Genomic DNA, 12,596 nt, shown 5'->3' with positions numbered 1-12,596 from the left:
CCCTTATTGTCCTTGACGCCTTTTCATTTCTTCTTGGGCAGATACTCACCTTCCTCTTCTCCAAAGAGAACAGCATCTGGAACGTGCAGCTGGACGCGGTGTGCGCGGAGAACATGAACAATCCCCTCTCCCATTACTGGATCTCCTCCTCGCATAACACGTAAGGACAGAGGAGAGGTGTCTCTCCCCAGCCTTCGTGCGTCCGTCCTCACCGGCCTCCCACGCCATTATGCAGTACTGAAATTCTCCCTTTTGTGCCAACTCCTGTGGCACGACGATTCCCCAGGTCCAAGTTTCCCCAGGTTTTCGGCCCTGTTCATCAGAGACACCTCCCCATTACTCCAGGCCTCCCCACTGCTGGCTTCTGGTGGTGTTTCGTTCTGTGCATGGTCAGGAGCACCTCTGTGCTGGCTGCAGTCTGAGAGCCTGGGCTGTCGTCCTATTGCTTTATTTACCATCAGCATTATCAACCTCACCCGCCTCTCCGGAGGGTCATAAGAAAAAGCCTGGAAAGGTGAGATCGACTGCTTGAACTGCTGCTGTGTGGAAAACCCTCTTAGAACCATGGAAATGGAACATCCTCCAGCTGGCAAATTCTGATGGCGCTTTGTGCGTCTCATGGAGCGGACGGCAGCTTGGGTTTGCTTCCCTGTCTATTCACAGTAGACAGGGAAAGGGCACAGCTCTGCAGACTGAGTTTGCAACCCAGCAGGGCTGAGGGTGGGTTGATCTGAACCATTCCTGAGGGTAGCACGAGAGACAGGATGGGTAGAAGAGGAGGACAGTGTCTCTGTCATTTTAGCAACACGAAGCCAGGTTGTGGCTTGCACCAGTCCTCGCTCCCGTGATGTCCCGTGCAGAGCTCTCCGTGTTCCCTTCCGTAGCGAATTACCTTTTTTTTGATGGCGTGTTTCTTTTGCGTGGAAGGTACCTGACGGGGGATCAGTTCTCCAGCGAGTCCTCCTTGGAAGCCTACGCGCGCTGCCTGCGCATGGGGTGCCGCTGCATTGAGTGTGAGTACCTAGCAGGGGCTGGCTCCTTTTCTTCAGCAATGGCCGTGAATTTTGTGCTGCCCTCATCTGAGGCCCTTGGTTCCTTTTGTGGAGTGGTGAGCAAGCCAGTGCCTTTAGAAAGAGTGCGCCCTGGGGGCTGTCACATGGGCCATTTTTGGCGGGCATGGCCCCATCTTTCCATCCTGCACCGTGTCTGGCCTGCGGGTCAGAGCCCACCCCTCTCTTTCCTGGGACCAGATAGCAATATGGGGATAGAGCTACCACCCACTTGAACCTCATCCTAATGCCACAACACCACAGCCTGGCACTCTGGGGCAGATTTTTAAAGGCATATAGGTTCCTAACTCCCTTTGGCAATCAGTGGGAGTTAGGCACTTCCCTACTTTTACCAGTCTGGCCTGTCTTCTCTTCACAGGCTTATGCTGCATTCCAGGAGGCAGCCTGCTGCAGTGGTTAGAGCAGGGGAGTGGGAACCTGGAGGCAGAGTTCATTTAAAAAAATCCAATTGTATTTCCACAACAAATGTTAAGGAAGCTGTTTCTTTTGGAATTTTTCACAGAAAATTCTGCATTTTTTTTTAATTGAATTTTTTTTTCTGAATGAAACCGTTTTCAGTGAGGATCCTGTTTGTCAGCAAATCAAACATTTAGTGAAAATTACACTGTTTTTCTGGAATATATTTTGATTTCAACCAAATCATTTTTTAACTCAAAGATCTTCAGTCGAAAAATTTCAACCAGCTCTGTCAGGTGACCTGAAGTCTAATCTCCCTCTGACACTGACTGGCTGTGTGAACGGGGGAAAGTCACATCATGGTTCCATGCCTCAGTTTCCCCATCTGTAAGATGAAGAGATTCACTTTCTTGGTTGTTATGAGATTCAGTCCATGGAAGTAGATAGAAGGTGCCACTGAAGTGCTGTTAGCACTGTTATTGTCCTGTCATGCTGCATTTTGACACTCTTGCAATGCCCAGCATAATGCTATGGTTGCATGTGCCCTCGCACTGAAAGGGTTAAGGAGATTTTGTTTGTTGGACCATCTTGTACTTGTTAAAGTCATTGTTTTCTCAGAAAGAGCCTTGATTTTCACCTCTCTCCTTGTCCCATCCGATATGGATTCCCCTGCAGAGCTAGCTCGGTTTGACCCATTTTGCGCTGACATCCTGTTTGCATCACTGGGTTGGATTAAGTTTCCCACTGGGTTCTGTTTTAGTGGATTGCTGGGACGGCCCCGATGGGATGCCCGTGATTTACCATGGACACACCTTAACCACCAAAATCAAATTCTCTGACGTCTTGACGACCATCAAGGAACATGCCTTCATGACCTCTGAGTAAGTGGAACAGTGTACAAAAGGCAGAATCCTCATGGGTCTGATTCTCATTCAGCTAGAGTGAAACTCATGTTTGTGCAAAGGACACACCCGAAGCCTCCATGCAGGGTTTAGGTGGGCGTGAAGTGGCCCATGCAGGCCTTTTCTCTCTCCCTTCCCTCTTCCCCCCCCGCCCATGTTAATTTGTTAGGTACAGGGGCTCAAGCAATTTTTTAAATTTTCATAACTGATGTGCCAAGCCCAGAGGTGCCGGGGCTATGAACTGCCAAGCCATGGCATGACTTAAGCACTGTTGCCCCCTCTGCATGGGCGTGATTTCACCAGTAAACAATGTCCTCATTTGGTCAAGGTCTTGGGAGTTCTGTCCCTGGCTCTCCCATGGGCTCACTTTGTGATGCTGAGCATGGTCTTTATGCCTGAGTTTCCAAATATCCATTAATTTTGGGTGCCCAACTGGAGACGCTTTTGGTCCAGATACTCAGAGGAGCTGTGAGCCCCCAGCTCTGGCTGAAGTCCAGAGGATTTGTAAGTGCTTGGCAAACTCCAAATCTGGTGGTGGAGGGGCGGGAGAGTGTCAACTGGGCACCCAGCATTAGTAACACTTCTGAAAATCTAGGGCCTAACTTCTCTCTAGGTTTGAACTTGGTGACTCTACTTGCTAAATCTGACCTGTGTCCTTGCTGATAAACAGAGCTCCTAGAAATCCATTTGCCATGGAAAAGCACAGAAATTGCATTTTTACAGAGACTCTTCAGTTTTTACATTTTGTGAAAAAGTAAAACCCTACATTAACTATTAACTAAATGTTACTGAGAGAACCAGTGTCACTTATTCAGTGCGCACGACCTCCCCTGTTGTGCTTGATTTTTCAATGTGCTTTAAATTTACGTAACTAAACCTACTCCAATAAACTGCTTCCGGCATAGAGAGGCTACTCAATGGCGCATAAGGGTTCGTGTTTTAATGCATCTCAAATTTCACTTTGCCTCCAGACATGAGTAACTAAAGTTAAGAAAAGAAGCCGAAAACTTTAAAAATTCCCCCTAAAGACCATGTCACTGAGTTTGGCAAGGACAACTTTCCTGTTGATGGTAATGTGTTGGTCTGCACTGTGTGCAGCAAGGCTGTCGATCACATTAGAAGGCAGACAGTTGTAGAACATCTGGAAAGCACTAAACGTAGAATCATAGATTATTAGGGACCTCGAGAGATCATCTAGTCCAACCCCCTGCTCAAAGCAGGACCAATCCCCAAATCGCCCCCTCAAGGATTGAACTGAATGAAAAAAAGCCAAAACAAGATGCTGAAAGAGCAGTGCCACCGATAACAGTCAAGAAACTATGCACTGTGTCTGGATCATTCTATTAATTGTATTTTATTATAATGATTGATGGCACTGGTAGGCTTTGGACTTGCTTAAAAGTTGTAAACATATCAATAAAATGTTGTGTTCAACTGATACCTATGTATATTGTGGCTAAGGAAACTAAAGTTTAGTGTTATATTTTAATCATGGAAAAATGCAGGGTTTTATGGGTTTTTATTGGAGAATTTTTTTTCTTATCACTGAAAACTAGGATCCCTGCTGGCGAATGTGTCTAACTGTGCCAGGACTAAATGTAATTTCTCTGGTAGCCTGGGATTTTCCAGGGCAAGTGATGCTTATAGCCTCAGTTAGTGTCCTTTGATATTGCAGCCAAGGGCTTATTTTCCTCTTCGTACTCATGTACAACTTTGGTCCATGATGGTTTTTGTGTGACCCTCATGCACACATGGCTGGTACACCGATGATCAGATACTGAAGTTCTTGCTAAACTGGTACAGCAACAAGGGGACAACAATGGGCTCCTGTCCTACCAATGGCACAGATGGGATTGTTTCTCCACAAGAGGGCTCTGATCAGCAGGAGGAGGCACCAAAGTGCCTGTTTTGTGTTGTGTATTATAAATACATACGCCATATTCATAGTCCGTTTGGTTCCTACATGGAAGTCATTGTCCTTCTCTGTGTTGGTAGGGAGGCAAATTTTTGTTAGGTTAAATTAAACTGGGAAGCACCCTGCAGTTTTTTGATAGGTGTGTCTGTTCCCCCTCTCAGCCCAGTCCTGAATTGGAATGTACAGATGGACTCTACTGAGCCCTGGGGCAGAAACTTGTGTTCATCTTGGTGGGGATGAGAGTGAAATCTAGAATGTCCAGGGGATGCAACGGAACCCGAAACCAGACTCTGTGGAGAGTAACGTAGAGTTGTCTAGTCGGCAACTGGTAAATTCCTGCAAGTTGGTGCTAGTAGTTAATGCGAGCAGTTACAGAAATGTTGACCCTCCCCCAGTCACCACTCTGTTATTTAACCCCTTTATTCCCTCCTGCTTCTTCACCTACCAGCTATCCTGTCATCCTGTCCATTGAAGATCATTGCAGTATTGCCCAGCAGAGGAACATGGCTCAGAATTTTAAGAAGGTTTTTGGGGACATGCTTTTGACCAAGCCGGTGGATATATCCGCTGACGGGCTCCCCTCCCCGAACCAGCTGAAGAAGAAGATTCTCATTAAGGTAAAATTTCCCTTGTGGCTGGTGTCTCTAATGCAAAGGAAAGTAGGGAGTGGAGCTGGGATCAACGGAATGCTCACCTAGGCATTGGAAGGGCTCATCAGTGATTTGAACCTTAAAGGGACAGTGCATGTTGATTTTTATTTGGGCCCATTTCCCAAAATGGTTGAATTAGGTTGGTTTTTCCTAGCGGCGCTAGAGAAGATCCGATCTGGATCCAGATACTAATTTCCCCAAAGTTCAAGGTGCTTTGGATTCAGGATCCATCTTTAGTTTTTTCCCCCCCTTGTCGCCAATGATCTGGTATTTGTACTGTGGGTCTCCTTGATCTGCTTCACTGTCTACTCCAGCACCATCTGGTTACCATGGCACCTTGCACTGGCAGAGAAAGCTTTCTACTCTGCTGGAAATGCAGGATGCTCTAAGGTGGGGAGGGGGCATGGAGCTGAAAACTAAACAGAACTGGGGAGAGCCTTAACTCCTCTGCCCCCTGGAGGCCACCTGGGGAATGTATAGAGACTGTTGTTTTTAAATATCCTGTGCTCTGAAATTCAAGCAACCCCCAGACAGAATCTCCTTCAATAGTTTTTTGGAGTCATTTCTTTAGAACCACATTGGTTTAATTCTAACCCACTGGAGAGTGTGTGTTACGGATCTCCTGCAGCGCTAAGCCACAGAGGAATCTACGGAGCTTTAGAACCAGCTGTGGCCAGCTCATGTTTTAAGGTCTGGAGGGTCCCTGGTTCAATCCCTGGCACGTTGGCCAAGGTGGTACTGTCACATAATCTCTATTATAAATTCTAAAGGACTCTTCCCAGAGCCACCGTGCATCTGGTAGGGACTTAGATTGGAAGCACTTAGGGACAAGACCTGGTTCTGCGATGTGTTTGTGGAGCCCCCAGCACAATGGAGTACTGGTCTATGACTGAACCTCCTAGGTACCACCACAGTACAAAGTGCACAGTGGGGTTTTTGGCATCACTGAATTTCTTGACCCTTCTCTGCAGTGTGGAGGGGGATCTTTTATCCATAATTATGATCTAGGAGGTACCCCTTGCTATAGAGCTGAAGAATGTTAAGGTTGCTCAGATCGGGGCATAAACAGGTGAACATGGTCTCTTCTGGGGCCATTGCTTCCTTTAGGGTATTTGATCCGAGTGTCTCATTCTGCAGCACAAGAAGCTGGCGGAGGGAAGTGCTTATGAAGAGTTGCCGACGTCTGTAATGTATTCGGAGAATGATCTCAGCAACTCCATAAAGAATGGGATCCTCTACCTGGAAGATCCCATCAATCACGTATGTTTCTTTCTGCGCCTGCCACCTCATCCATTTCCTTCAGGTTACCTAGAGATCATTCCCTAGGGATCATTAAGCCAATCTGATCTTGTAAACTAACAATAATGCTGCTGGGGAAATCATTAGCATGTGCATGGTAGGGAGCCATCGTGCCTGGGAAGGGGGATGGTGTAAATTACTTAGGGGTTTTCTCACTCCTCTGATTATATGACACCGAATGTGCCTTGTTTAATAGACCAGGTTCCATTATTGCAGTAAGTTATAAATTAAGTCCAGAGTTTTCAGACCTGGGTGCATCTAAATCCATATTCAGGCACCTGACTAAACAGTCTAATTTTTATGGGTCTGAGCACTTCTGTTGTTTCAGGTTTACTGTGTGCTTTTGACGGTGTTTTCTCCAATCAGTTTCCCTTGTTTTCTGCATGGATCTTTCTCACGCATGTTTTGAAAAGGAGGGAGGTACCAGGGTGAAACAACTGAAATTGCCTGGGTGATTCCGTGTCTAGTGTGGAACCTGAATCTACTCTGAACTTTTGTTTTTTAACTAGATTTCTAGTTGACAGTATCCCGTTAAAGTGTGCTGAGAGTTCTCAGTCTGATCCCGCATGAGCATCAGTATGCATCACCAGGCTACCCCACGCTTTGATGCTATTGAAAGTCTCTGCTCAAGAGTATCTCTTGAATTGAATTAGCAGGGTGTAATTGAGCTGGTGGTGTCTTGGAAGCTTGCCTGGCTTTTATCCTTTTATCAGTGCCATTGATCATTGTCTTAAATGAGCCTTAAAATTCACCAATCAGCTTCCCTCGCTACCCCCCAGCCCCACCAATCACAGGGCTGAAAATCCATCCAAAGGTGGATAAGGTCTGCTGGGTGCTGTTTGGATGAATTCCTTGTACCGATCTTTCTGTCTTTCCCTACAGGAATGGAATCCGCACTACTTTGTCCTGACCAGCAGCAAGATCTATTACTCTGAGGAGACGACCGGCCACCAGGGAAACGAGGATGAAGAGGAACCAAAGGAGGTGAGGGCGATGCTTTCAAAGAGGGGGTGCCTATGCTCAGGGCCCCTTGAAAACCTCCATTTCATGGACTGCCCGGAAGTCGTGAAATTAGCCCAATACCGTGCCTTTTCTGACCGCAGGGAAGTGGAAGCGGGCAGCCACACACACCGGCCTCGTGCTCGGCACGGCTCGTAGCACATGGCAGCGTCATGTCAGAGTAGCTGTGCGAGGGAGGACTCAGCGGTTTGTTTTACGAGAGGCACAGTTGCCAGTGCTATCGCCACTTGGTGCACGAGCAGCCGTGGCCTCGGCAGGCATCCACACATGCCGATCTCCTGCTTGGTGCAGCTCGTAGTCTGTGTTCCACACTGCAGCAGTGCAGGCTACTGTGCCTCAGCTAAAACCCAGCCACGGAGCCCTCCCACGCCGAAACTGCTGCTCTGACGTGGCACTGCCATGTGCTGTGAGCAGCACCAAGCAAGAGATCGGTGTGTGCAGATGCCTGCTTCCGTCTCCCCGCTGTTTAAAAAATCGCAGCAGTGCAGGGGCAACTCAGGGGCTGTGCAAGTTCTGTGAAATTGACTACTTTACCCATGGTGCTGCCATGAATTTAAAAAAAAAAAAAGTCCTTGATTTTTTTTTCTCAGGACTTGGTCTATGCTACGTGGCCTGATTGTCTGAGAAGCTGATCTGAGCATTGATTTCAGCAGGAGCTGCAGGTGCTCAGCGCCTCTGAAAATCAGGCTGTTACTTTACACCTCTGTGCCTCAGTTTCCCTATCTGTACAATGGGGTTAATGACATTTATACCACCCTGGGGATGGTCTGGGCCCTGGAACATTCTGTGCTGAACAGTAATGGAGGTAAATTACTTGAGTCCCAAGGGATTTTATTTTAGTGGGAAGGGGAAGGGAATTCAAACACTCGTAGTCCATAGCTGGAGGCCCCCTGCCTCTGAGAACAGCAGGCCCCTTCCACAGTGAGCTCAGCTGAAGTGCTGGTGCTCAGTGAAGTGGGAGATGTATCTCTGCCCCCTGCCAGGTGAGCAACAGCACTGAACTTCATTCTACTGAGAAGTGGTTTCATGGCAAGCTGGGGGCTGGGCGTGATGGGCGCCACATAGCAGAGAGGCTGCTGATGGAGTACTGCATAGAGACGGGTGCCCCTGACGGGTCTTTCCTAGTACGAGAGAGTGAAACCTTCGTAGGAGACTACACCCTCTCTTTCTGGTAAGGATTTGCAACCCCTTTCACGAGCTCTGAAGTAGCCTTAATCCATGAACTCCTCCTTATCAGGACCTCTAAATTCTGTGCCAAGATTCCTGGGTTCAATTCCTCCTCTGCCACTGATGTGCAGTGTAACCTGAAGCAAGTTACTTGACTTTTCAGGGCCTCAGTTTCTCTACCTGGGATACAAAAACGGGAATCCTGATTAGAACTCGAGGTTATTTTATCTCTGTATTTGGCACTGGTGCGACTCCTTCTGGAATACTGTGTCCATTCTGGTGTCCACAATTCAAGAAGGATGATGATAAATTGGAGAGGGTTCAGAGAAGAGCCCCGAGATTCGAAAACATGCCTTATACTGAGCGACTCCAGGAGCTCAATCTGTTTAGCTTAACAAGGAAGGTTAAGAGGGTGACTTGATCAGTCTTGAAGTTCCTACTTGGGGAGCAAGCATTTAATAATGGGCTCTCCAGTCTAGCAGAGAAAGGTCTAACACGATCCAATATCTGGAAATTGAAGCGAGACAAATTCAGACTGGAAATAAGGCGTACGTTTTTAACAGTGAGAGTAACTAACCACTTGAACAATTTACCAAGCGTGGTGGTAGATTCTCTATCACTGTCAATTTTTAAATCAAACTGGATGTTTTTCTAAAAGATCTGCACTAGGAATTATGATGAGGCAGATCTCTGGCCTGTTTGATACATAATTACAATTATGAATAACGTGCCCCAGAAGGTGATCCTTCCTAACTCAGGTAGTTAGCCATTGGCTTATGTCTTTAAGCATGTTGGATTTCCTCTCCCATGTGCGGCTGACCTCTCTGGTGTGAGTGTACATTGATTACGCCTTTGTCCTGTTTAATGTAATCCCTGGGCCGACGGGGGCCACGCAGCCTAGATTTCTTTACTCCTGGTGTCCAGTTTAGCTGGGCCGTAGCCTTACAGAAATGACCAGCTAGTGATTAGCTTGAGCCAGTCACATGATGGCATCTTGCCCAATCCATTTGCATTAGGGAATGGCTCTCTCCCCACCTGCCCAGAGTCCTCACTCAGGTTGGATCCTGGGGCAGTCAGTCAAGGGCAAGTGTCTTTCTCTCTCCTTGTTCTGACCCAGGCGCAATGGGAAGGTGCAGCATTGCCGCATCCATTCCCGGCAGGACGCCGGCAGCCCCAAGTTCTTCCTGACCGACAACCTGGTGTTCGACAGCCTCTACGACCTCATCACCCATTACCAGCAGGTGCCTCTGAGGTGCAACGAGTTCGAGATGAAGCTGACTGAGCCTGTGCCGCAGACCAATGCCCATGAGAGCAAAGAGTAAGCGTGGGCGGGGCGGTGGGAGGGGAGGGAGTTCCTAACCACGTGGCTGCCTGGTGATCCCCTAGCGCGCTCCCCTCTCCACCTCACTTTGGCCCTACTGTGCCCCCCGGTGCTGGAGCGTGAGGCAATGCTCTGCGTGGCAATGCTCTGCTGTCCTGGCCCCCGACCCTGAGCCATGTGGCATTTGGGGGGAGAGGGCAGGGACAATGCTTTGTAGGATGCCTCCCCCTTGCCACGATTACCGGCCCGATCTGACCTACATCTGCGCTCCTCTCATCCCCGGCCTGCCTCTGCTGAGGGGATGACCCTTAATCACTCCAGATACTGTCCCTTTCTCTGCCTCCTCTCCGTGTCACGTGCTCCCACGTGAGCAGAGAAACCGCCACCAGTGGATTTGGTTACATTGCGTCGTGAGAGGGACCTTGCCCTGGATTGGTTCTGGGGTTCGGCTGGATGTGTCTGGGACAGGAGCACTCACTCACGTCATGGTGTCTTTACCCAAAGGTGGTACCACGCCAACCTCACCCGGGCCCAGGCCGAGCACATGCTGATGAGGGTGTCGCGGGACGGAGCCTTCCTAGTGCGCAAGAGGAGCGAGCCCAACTCCTATGCGATCTCGTTCCGGTAAGCTCCCGGGCTGGAAAGCGTGCATGCGCATCTGTGCGCTCATGCATCTGTCCGTCCGTCTCATGGGGAAGGGTTTATTTATGCCCTGGCCTTCAGCACTCAGGACTGATGCTGTGACTAAGGGGTTGTGTTGCTTTGGATTTGGCTTGGGAATCTCCACCATTTGCGCTCTCAAGCGCCTTTGCTGTTCCTCTGCATCGCCCCTGCCTTGCGCCCTTCCCTCGGCGTGTACCCGGGTGTGGGGGGAATCCTTGCCTGCTCATGCTTAGCGCACGATAAACCCCTTTAAATTGTCAGCGAGTTTGCATTAAGGGAGCAGTTTGTCCGGTCATGCCTTATAGTGAGCGACTCCAGGAGCTAAATCTGTTCATCTTAACAAGGAAGGTTAAGGGGTGACTTGATCACAGTCTTGAAGTACCTACTTGGGGAGCAACCCTTTACCGATGGGCTCTCCAGTCTAGCAGAGGAAGGTCTAACACGATCCAGTGTCTGGAAGTTGAAGCTAGACAAATTCAGACTGGAAATAAGGCTACTTCCCATTGATTTCAGTGGGAGACAGGTGCCTAGCTGCCTTTTGAGGATCTGCACCTGAATGTCCCTGCACTGCTGTGGTGAAGTGCTGTATTTGACAAGGACCATCGGGGCCCCTGTGTCCCTAATGGCTGAGCTGGTTCAGACAGACAGTTGGGCCACTGGAATCTGCAGCACCAAGCAGGGGAGGCCCAGATCCCTCCCCTCTGTCCCAATGGCCATTCCTGCTCAACCCTGATCTTGCAGGGAAGAAGAGCATGCCTGCTGGTGCAGCGTTTAGACTCGGGTGGCTCACGAAGCTGCCCTGCTCTGGAGATGTTCACCCCAGTTGTCTGCCACGTCTGGGGGGTTCCCCAGCTCTTGTCCCTGTGTTGTCTCATTAACGGCTGCGGCCTTCAGGATCTGTGGGATTGTGTTTAATTACAGGAAGTTTAATAGTGATTCGGCTTCTTTGCAAACTTTAGACACATCCCTGAGTGTGTGTCGCCCTCTTCTGACCTGTGCTGGTGCTGCAGGCGCCATCCTAGTGCTTCGCTCAGATCTCCCCTAGCTCAGGGTGTTGGGCATCTGGCTCCACAGCGATTCCTGTGTGATCTGGAAGAGGTGGTGGCACCTCTTCCCTCAATACTGATGGCCGGGTGCTAGTGTTCTCTGCTCAGCAGTGCTGCTGGGTAGTCAGGGTGGCCCCAGGCATGGAGGGAAGGTGTCAGGGCTGGGCTGGGGTCTCATTCTCCCAAGTGGCTGCCTGGGGAGGGGCTTTCTCTGGCTGTTTGCCAAGCAGCGTTTCTGGTCGTCTCGGCCTGGCAGGGCGGAAGGGAAGATCAAGCACTGCCGAGTGCTGCAGGAGGGCCAGACCGTGCTCCTGGGCAACTCCGAGTTCGACAGCCTGGTGGATCTGATCAGCTACTACGAGAAGCACCCGCTCTACCGCAAGATGAAGCTGAGGTACCCCATCAATGAGGAGACGCTGGAGAAGATTGGCACAGCGGTGAGCGCGAGGCAGGCCTGTTAACGGGTTGGGGGAGGAAGGGAGTCAGCCCATCTGGAGCGAGGGCTCGGCTCTGCTGGCCTTGTCCGAAGCCATTTGCTTGTCCCTGGCCATTCAGAGGTTGAGCGAGTGTGTGGTACCTGCACAGCCAAGTTAGCAAGAGGACCTGGGATTCCCTCCCCCCCCCCCCCACACACACACACCTTGGGTATGCCTGATGTGCAGCCCGAGCTCTCGTTGGCTTCAGCGAGGTGTCTAGGTGCTCAGCACCGCAGACCCTCAGGCCAGCAGTGGAGGTGACCAGCCCACTAGTTTAGACAGGGTCTGTTTCCTACGCGCCAGAGCCCTTCTGCACCTGTAGCTTCTGTGGCCCTTTCCCCCGGTGGCAGCAAGAAAAGCGGCTAGTTCTCCCCGCAGCAAATGCTCGGTTCCAAGCGACAGCGTGTGGGCTTCTGTTTTGTAGGAGCCAGACTACGGAGCCCTTTATGAAGGACGCCATCCGGGATTCTACGTGGAGGCCAATCCCATGCCAACCTTCAAGGTATTCTCCTGCTGTTTGTCTATACAGGTCGATTTTAATGGCCCACTCGCCCAGCTCTGCCCCTGGGGCTTTCGGGCTACCCCCAGCATCCAGCTCTGCTCTTGGGGCTTTCGGGCTACCCCCAGCATCCAGCTCTGCTCTTGGGGCTTTCGGGCTACCCCCAGCATCC

General features: G+C 50.0%; 1 protein-coding gene across 8 annotated transcripts in view; it reads left to right on the top strand.

Moving 5' to 3' along the window:
- Nucleotides 1-12,596, top strand: part of PLCG1 (phospholipase C gamma 1) — a 102,951-nt gene that overhangs the window by 71,929 nt on the left and 18,426 nt on the right. For all 8 annotated transcript variants that reach the window (XM_044985482.1, XM_044985483.1, XM_044985477.1 and 5 more), the window contains 11 exons: nucleotides 42-160; nucleotides 928-1,013; nucleotides 2,227-2,347; nucleotides 4,732-4,900; nucleotides 6,071-6,193; nucleotides 7,115-7,216; nucleotides 8,236-8,423; nucleotides 9,537-9,737; nucleotides 10,245-10,364; nucleotides 11,706-11,886; nucleotides 12,350-12,427. In XM_044985482.1, the coding sequence (XP_044841417.1) occupies nucleotides 42-160; nucleotides 928-1,013; nucleotides 2,227-2,347; nucleotides 4,732-4,900; nucleotides 6,071-6,193; nucleotides 7,115-7,216; nucleotides 8,236-8,423; nucleotides 9,537-9,737; nucleotides 10,245-10,364; nucleotides 11,706-11,886; nucleotides 12,350-12,427 (1,488 nt within the window). The remainder of the gene's footprint in view (nucleotides 1-41; nucleotides 161-927; nucleotides 1,014-2,226; nucleotides 2,348-4,731; nucleotides 4,901-6,070; nucleotides 6,194-7,114; nucleotides 7,217-8,235; nucleotides 8,424-9,536; nucleotides 9,738-10,244; nucleotides 10,365-11,705; nucleotides 11,887-12,349; nucleotides 12,428-12,596) is intronic.

Source organism: Mauremys mutica, chromosome 13 (assembly GCF_020497125.1).
Source record: "Mauremys mutica isolate MM-2020 ecotype Southern chromosome 13, ASM2049712v1, whole genome shotgun sequence".
Taxonomy (NCBI): domain Eukaryota; kingdom Metazoa; phylum Chordata; order Testudines; family Geoemydidae; genus Mauremys; species Mauremys mutica.
The sequence above is the reverse complement of the archived record's forward strand: the minus strand, read 5'-3'. Positions and strand labels throughout refer to the sequence as shown.